Here is an 8,688-nt window from a genome sequence, read left to right as displayed (position 1 = left end):
AATAAGGGGTCGGGAGTGGGGATAGCCCGACCCTGTTTTTCTCCATAAACGATATTTAACCGGCGCGATACTAAATATTCCCCGCCGCCAGCGTCTACTGATCCGATTCAACACGAAAAACACAGTATATACAGTAGATAACCTTTTCGTGGTAGCTTTCTGAGGAGTGAATAGCGGCCATCTTGGATTTTCAGAGGTAGCAACGCAGTGCTGTATATATTGAGGTAGTAAATACTTAGCAAATTTTTTCTATAAAATATTGTTGTTGTTGTTTTAACGGTTATCAGTCCCCGTTTGGATGGTGATAGCTATCTGTGTTGTCGTCGATGTCATCTAACGGGAGGCCCAAGAAACGTGCTGTTTCGACGGGGTCGGACCAGAGGGAAAARGGTGTTAGATGGGTGGGGTTGGTTGGGCATGCAAAGAGGTGGTCAGTGTCATGCGGAGACTCATTGCATGCAGGACATACGTTGGGTATGTCTGGGGCTATTCCGGATAGGTAGGAATTTAACCTGCTACAATATCCAGAACGAAATTGCGCATCAATGTTGCAATCAATTCCCACGACAGCCGGTTCTACTTTACCGGAATTGACTCGGATTTCATCCGACCAAGGGCTGTCGGCGATCTCACCCCGTTTGGATCGGTGAGTGTTGATTTGTGTGTGTCGTCACTGGAGCAACGCCTTGCAGCAGGGTTGCTCCGTATCCTCCTGACTCGTGCTGGCATTGAGTCCAACCCGGGCCTGGAGGAATTCTTCTGCTGCGTTTGCGCGAAAAGGCTCCATCCAAACTCCACCTCGGTCAGGTGCAACACATGCAATGGATGGAGCCATCTTAAGACCTGCTTAGGCCTTAAGACCCATGCATGAAGTAGACCACACGTTACGTGGCCTCTTGTTGCCTACGCAATACTGCGACGCTAGCCTCTACGGCTGTGCAACCAGCACATAGTTCGCGCTCTGCGCCGCCACCCACCTCGAGTGGCCAACAGAGGTCCTCCACGGTCCCCCGGAGCTAAACTAGGCAACATAGCTCCTAATAAAAAAAAAAAAAAAAACTATAAATATTGTTATATTGGTGCTTAATATAAAAGGAAATTATTTATTAATGACATATATTTACTAATATTTGATTTAAACGCCATAGTGTGTCATCTGATAGTCAGATATTCTTTATGTAGTGAGTTCTTATTAATAAAATGCAGCCCTGTTTTTAGATTTCTCGGTGATGAGTTTTCTTCTGAATGTATTTCTTTACATTTGACCAACAGAAAATAAAGTGCAGATTTCCATATTCGAACATTCAAATTAAATAAAAACAAAGTTTACTTTGTATAAAGTTACTAAATATTTTATTTAAAGTCTAGTAATTGTAGTGAACATAGGTTTTNCCGTCGTGCGGGGCTATGATTGGAATCAAGGAATTGATTACTCAAAATTATTTGAGTCGTATGCTAATACGGCTTTTCAAGCTACTAATCTTATGTTGGCAATAAGGGAAATCAATCTAATGATAGTGTAACCAAATTTTTATGGAAAGGTTTATGTATTTTTAAATATTCTTAGCTTGCTTGTATGTTGAAGAAGACTTTATTAAATGCCTAGCACCCACGTACATGGGATCATTCGAATTATCTGGCCGAGATTTACGGGATCGTTGTGTAAATCGTATAGGTAATTTGCTTGTACCGAACGATAACTATTGCAAGTTCGAGGATTGGCTCATGCCGCTACTTAATGAAATGGTTGAAGAGCAAAAAATGAAAGGCATGATTTGGTCTCCTCATATTATACAACTACATGGGGAAAAGATAAACGGCACCAGCTCAATATACTACAGGGCTGCGAAACATAAAATACCTGTGTTTTGTCCTGCGCTAACAGGTGGTATCTTAGGTGACATGATATATTTCCACTCTTTCCGTCACCCCGGATTAGTGGTAGATATTTTGTCCGATTTGCGATGTCTAAACACTATGGCTGTGAAAGTCTCCAAATCGAGAATGATGATAATTGGTGGCGGTTGTTGTTGTTGTAACGGTGGCGGTATTATAAATCGGTGGTTATATCACATATGCAATGCGAAATTGATGAGGAATGGAGCCGATTATTCCGTTTTTATTAGCTTCGGAATTCGGAATAATTTACCACAAATCTCATCAATTTGGGGATGAGTATGGCTTTGATTAATTAAATAATCTCTTTGGGCTTCTAGCTCTAATATCTCCTGCTCTTTTTCTTTAATTGATTTCATTAATAATGAAATTTTATTCACCACATTATCAAGTTGTTCTTGGCAATTTTGATGACAGAAGGATCCATCGCAGAAATATGATTCGGTTTGGGTCAACTGATATCGAACCCCAAAAGGAATCACTTCTGCCCTAGCTTTTTCTATTTCTCTAAAATAATCAAAACCCTCCTCCTGAGCAGCAAAATCCTCAGGCCCTAATCGAATTAGCCCGCCATTTGCGTCCGTCTGTTCAACTAAGCCCCTTTACTTAACCTTAATTTGTTCCTCATCCGGAACGAGAAATGGTGCTGGCAGCCGAATAGCTTCTTTTTTGGGGTGTCTGTTACCCCCAAAAGTTCCATCCATTTTCCTCGCCTATGAACATTTTCATAAATTTAACGAAAGAATATGCAAGCAAAATGGTTAGTATAAAACAAACAAATCTTGGTTATTTTTTTGTTTTTTTGAAATAAAAATTAAAATGGTGCAAAAATAAAAAAAAAAAAACGCATGAAAAGCATTAAATGAATGCATGAAGTGAACCAACCTTTAGAGGCATCATTTAAACCGAAAATTTTAATAAACTATTTATAAGTTTATTTTAATACAAAAAAACTTATCTTTTAAAAACTCATATTTTATATGAATAATTTTTAAGGTTTAACAAATTGAATTACCTTAAGTAATTAATACTATTTATGGTACTGATAATTTAAAAGTAACACGTCGCCGTATTTTGTATAACTACGCTCCTATAAGTTAATATAATATTTTATTTTATACTTAATGAATTAATTTTATAATAAAACATTTTCGTAACAAAAATTGTTTAAGCCCTTTGTTCTTTAACCTAATTAAAACTAATATAGTTTTCATTATACTTAAAAAAGTTCTTAACTAAATTTGTATTTCGTAGGCCATACCGAAAAAAAACATAACCACTTCACTTGGGTAGTTTGTATTGGTGGAAAGGCTGCCTGTAGATAATACACATGTGGCAAAAAAATGTTTTTGAATTAATAAAAAAGAGATTTTAATTTTTTATAATGCACACTTTTTTGTATGCATGAGAACTAATATGCATTAAGGGGCTATACCAGTGTCACACTTTAAAAAAATCGGTTTTTTTTTCTTATTTTTTTTTGATAGTAATTCAACGAGATATTGACCAATCGACATCAAATTAATACTGAGTATTCTATAGTATATTATTTACTATACAATGACCTACGATCTGTTTGATTGGTTGAAAATTGTCAATTTGCCAATAAAAAAACGACAATTGTTTACCTAAAAAAGACACCTTTTTCGGAACCTCCGAAGACAGCACATAACTTCGTTATTTTTCRATATTTTTGTAAAAGAAAAACTTAAAATATAGCCGAAAATATACCTTATTATGTCCGAAGAACTTCGAAATATTTGATTGCGTGCTTTCTTTAAAAAATCACGAAATTCGCCTAATTTTCCATGGATAACACTGGGCCCCTTAAATATTTGATGAATGTACATAGCGTATGTGCATATATATAAAAATTCACTCAAGTATCACTAAAATATTTCAAAATAAATTCATACCTTGCTAATTCTCGTTCCGATGGGAATTTATAAAACGATTCAGCTCCTGCACATCTGCACACACAAGATTTTGGCATTCTTCTGTAAACATAAACTTATTAAAAACTTCGACATATTTCTAATATATTTATACACTTTACCTTAATCCTGCTTTTTTCAGCAACAACACTTATACACGATATACATAATACAAAGTTATTAATTACACTAATATGAATTATAAAAAATTTCAACATGTATATGTACTTCTATTTAAACTCAATTTCCAATTGATGTTTCCTAACGGCTAACGAATTGTCAATTTGTATACATATGTCAAACGACAAATTACCACCCAGGATTGTATCCCACAAAAAAAAAAAACAACTGATTTAACATTAAATAACAAAGAATATTCCAGTAAAATTGAACAGATATTCAAAGTAATGCAATATAATCACTTAAATAACGTAAACACTTAAAATTTATAAGTAGCTCAAATGCTAACACAACACCCTGATTACCATGAAAGTAGCAAAAAAAGTGTTACACAACGCCCTAAGATTTTCTAGAGTTGAATATACACTTGTGCTCATATAATTAAGCCATTCAGTACTTTTTTACAACGTGTAAAAAACAAAGTATATTTCTTTATGCAACATCCCTAATGTTGCGCGAGCAAAAAGTTCCGTTATTCTAGGAACGCCACCGATTTACRGSGCATTCAAGTATTTTCGYTTGGGAGAGTTTAAATGAATTTTCCATTTATTGTCAATTAAAGTGTGCTCACATAATTAAGTCATTCTGTTTGAAACGGGTAAATTAAAATTTTTTCGCCACAATTTNATAATAATATTGCACAATATAATTTAATAAGATTTTTAAGCTCCTATAATGCATCCAAATTCCCATAACTCTATTAAATATATTAAAATACAGAAACTAACTTTTAGATGGGGGAGGTAGTTACCTATGTGAAATACACAAAAATTTTATGTGCCGAAAATGAAATTCTTAAAGAAAAATAGGTTCTAATTCTTATAAAAAGTTATTTTAAAACGTCGGGTTGTGAATTTTCGCAGCAATAAAAAGGCTCTACATCTCCCACTATGTAATTTTTTTGAAAATCCTACAAGATGACAACAAGAATTAAAATTGTCATTCAATATTGTATCAAGTTTTTTCAAAAAATCTATGAAGGGTTCAGGAGCTTTGAGCCAGATTTGACGAATCGTACACTTTTTCTTTTGTAAGAACGGTCTTGGCAAACCTTGAAATATCCTGAATCAAAGGGTCATTACATATCCTTTCAAGGGTATTGAAAGAAAATAGCTCTAAAACTCTACCCTGCAAAGATTCACAATTGCCACGTGTCACAAATTTGACATGTCTAAGGCCCCAAGATTGGCGGAAAAGTTCAGAAAACATAGAAGGGGTTGTTCTTGTGTTCAATCCTCCCTCTTTCCGTATCTGTCCGAAGTAGTGTTCTAGTTCGTCTTGGCAAAGTCTTCTTGTCTTGATATATTCAAATCCCTCCCGGGACATTTTCGGCTTCTACTAAAAAATTCATTTGATCTGAGCTGCCCGAAAAGGGTTCACAATATTTTTTTTAATACTCCGAGGCATTTACTATGAAAAATATTGAAGAGTTGGTCGAAGAACAATACAAACTCCGCGTTATTTAAAAATATTTGGGACTGAGATGTWTTTGAGTGACCCGTTGTATACATGGCTAACATTGCGCTAGCAACTGTATTGCTAAAGACTTGGGCAGCTAAACGTACATTCATTTTTTGAAACGTAGTGGGCTTTAAACGTGCGGAAGCCAATTTTGGCGCACATCGAATATCACGTAGTGAATCCTGTTCATGGAAATGAACTATATCTTTCCAATCTACGAACGCCCACGAAATTGTATATGGTTTTTGAAGTTTTCAATACAATTTCTCGTACTCTTTAACATGTGGGGATAATCATAAAAGGATACGGTTCTTCACCATTAACTTCAAAATAGGACCTACATATCATCTGTAATCCCCACTACTTTAGCAAAATTAACAAAATTGGATCCTTGACCACAGACTAATTGACAGGTATGAAGACCTATTCCCTGGAGTTTCTCAATCACTTCAAAAACATACTTCCGAACCACATCCCCTTTAGAAGAATTATAGACGAAAAAGTATGCAATTGGTTGAGAACAGGAGTTGCCTCCAATGCCTTGAGCCATTACTGTGAAAACACTGTTGGCTATCCTGGACGTGCGATTTTCATCCCCATAGTCCTCCAATCCTACTATAAAATCCCTATAGCTATCATATTTCAAATGAGTTTTCAATGACATTTCATCACAACACAATGAAATGTATTTCTCCTCATTACTAAAGCCTCGACTACGCAACTCCAGGGACTTAATGCTACAAAATGAGCATCCAGGATTTCTTGGCCAACCGTTTATACATTTTGAAAGAGTGGTTGTAGAAGGCCAAAGAAAAAGGGGTCGCAAATATCTATAGGCCAAAGGAGATGTGATTTTTACTCCAAGGGCTATAGTCTTCATATTTTTACTATATCTGCGACCTGAAGGACTGCGAGAAGTATTTTTTACACTATTTCTGACACATATTGCGGGATGTGGTGGTAATTTACCACAAATCTCATCAATTTGGGGATGAGTATGCCCTAGCTTTTTCTGTTTCTCTAAAAYAATCAAAACCCTCTTCCTGAGCATTTGCGTCCGYCTGTTCGACTAAGCCCGTTTACTTAACCTTAATTTGTTCCTCATCCGGAACGAGAAATGGCGCTGGCAGGCGAATAGCTCCTTTTTTGGGGTGTCTGTTACCCCCAAAAGTTCCATCCATTTTCCTCGCCTATGAACATTTTCATAAATTTAACGAAAGAATATGCAAGCAAAATGGTTAGTATAAAACAAACAAATCTTGGTTATTTTTTTGTTTTTTTGAAATAAAAATTAAAATGGTGCAAAAATAAAAAAAAAAAAACGCATGAAAAGCATTAAATGAATGCATGAAGTGAACCAACCTTTAGAGGCATCATTTAAACCGAAAATTTTAATAAACTATTTATAAGTTTATTTTAATACAAAAAAACTTATCTTTTAAAAACTCATATTTTATATGAATAATTTTTAAGGTTTAACAAATTGAATTACCTTAAGTAATTAATACTATTTATGGTACTGATAATTTAAAAGTAACACGTCGCCGTATTTTGTATAACTACGCTCCTATAAGTTAATATAATATTTTATTTTATACTTAATGAATTAATTTTATAATAAAACATTTTCGTAACAAAAATTGTTTAAGCCCTTTGTTCTTTAACCTAATTAAAACTAATATAGTTTTCATTATACTTAAAAAAGTTCTTAACTAAATTTGTATTTCGTAGGCCATACCGAAAAAAAACATAACCACTTCACTTGGGTAGTTTGTATTGGTGGAAAGGCTGCCTGTAGATAATACACATGTGGCAAAAAAATGTTTTTGAATTAATAAAAAAGAGATTTTAATTTTTTATAATGCACACTTTTTTGTATGCATGAGAACTAATATGCATTAAGGGGCTATACCAGTGTCACACTTTAAAAAAATCGGTTTTTTTTTCTTATTTTTTTTTGATAGTAATTCAACGAGATATTGACCAATCGACATCAAATTAATACTGAGTATTCTATAGTATATTATTTACTATACAATGACCTACGATCTGTTTGATTGGTTGAAAATTGTCAATTTGCCAATAAAAAAACGACAATTGTTTACCTAAAAAAGACACCTTTTTCGGAACCTCCGAAGACAGCACATAACTTCGTTATTTTTCRATATTTTTGTAAAAGAAAAACTTAAAATATAGCCGAAAATATACCTTATTATGTCCGAAGAACTTCGAAATATTTGATTGCGTGCTTTCTTTAAAAAATCACGAAATTCGCCTAATTTTCCATGGATAACACTGGGCCCCTTAAATATTTGATGAATGTACATAGCGTATGTGCATATATATAAAAATTCACTCAAGTATCACTAAAATATTTCAAAATAAATTCATACCTTGCTAATTCTCGTTCCGATGGGAATTTATAAAACGATTCAGCTCCTGCACATCTGCACACACAAGATTTTGGCATTCTTCTGTAAACATAAACTTATTAAAAACTTCGACATATTTCTAATATATTTATACACTTTACCTTAATCCTGCTTTTTTCAGCAACAACACTTATACACGATATACATAATACAAAGTTATTAATTACACTAATATGAATTATAAAAAATTTCAACATGTATATGTACTTCTATTTAAACTCAATTTCCAATTGATGTTTCCTAACGGCTAACGAATTGTCAATTTGTATACATATGTCAAACGACAAATTACCACCCAGGATTGTATCCCACAAAAAAAAAAAACAACTGATTTAACATTAAATAACAAAGAATATTCCAGTAAAATTGAACAGATATTCAAAGTAATGCAATATAATCACTTAAATAACGTAAACACTTAAAATTTATAAGTAGCTCAAATGCTAACACAACACCCTGATTACCATGAAAGTAGCAAAAAAAGTGTTACACAACGCCCTAAGATTTTCTAGAGTTGAATATACACTTGTGCTCATATAATTAAGCCATTCAGTACTTTTTTACAACGTGTAAAAAACAAAGTATATTTCTTTATGCAACATCCCTAATGTTGCGCGAGCAAAAAGTTCCGTTATTCTAGGAACGCCACCGATTTACRGSGCATTCAAGTATTTTCGYTTGGGAGAGTTTAAATGAATTTTCCATTTATTGTCAATTAAAGTGTGCTCACATAATTAAGTCATTCTGTTTGAAACGGGTAAATTAAAATTTTTTCGCCACAATTT

General features: G+C 33.8%; 2 protein-coding genes across 2 annotated transcripts in view; both read left to right on the top strand.

The window, feature by feature from the left end:
- LOC108975972 (probable deoxyhypusine synthase) overlaps nucleotides 1-2,683 on the top strand; it is a 14,448-nt gene extending 11,765 nt beyond the window's left edge. Inside the window, exon 2 of the mRNA XM_018944835.1 lies at nucleotides 1,568-2,683. Coding sequence (XP_018800380.1) covers nucleotides 1,568-2,175 — 608 coding nt within the window. The 3' untranslated portion in view covers nucleotides 2,176-2,683. The remainder of the gene's footprint in view (nucleotides 1-1,567) is intronic.
- Nucleotides 1-8,688, top strand: part of LOC108975973 — a 67,125-nt gene that overhangs the window by 1,814 nt on the left and 56,623 nt on the right. The window lies entirely within an intron of this gene.

Source organism: Bactrocera latifrons, unplaced genomic scaffold (assembly GCF_001853355.1).
Source record: "Bactrocera latifrons isolate USDA-ARS-PBARC rearing strain unplaced genomic scaffold, ASM185335v1 scaffold_705, whole genome shotgun sequence".
Lineage (NCBI taxonomy): Eukaryota > Metazoa > Arthropoda > Insecta > Diptera > Tephritidae > Bactrocera > Bactrocera latifrons.
Note: the sequence above shows the minus strand (reverse complement) of the source record. Positions and strands in the feature narration are given on the sequence as shown.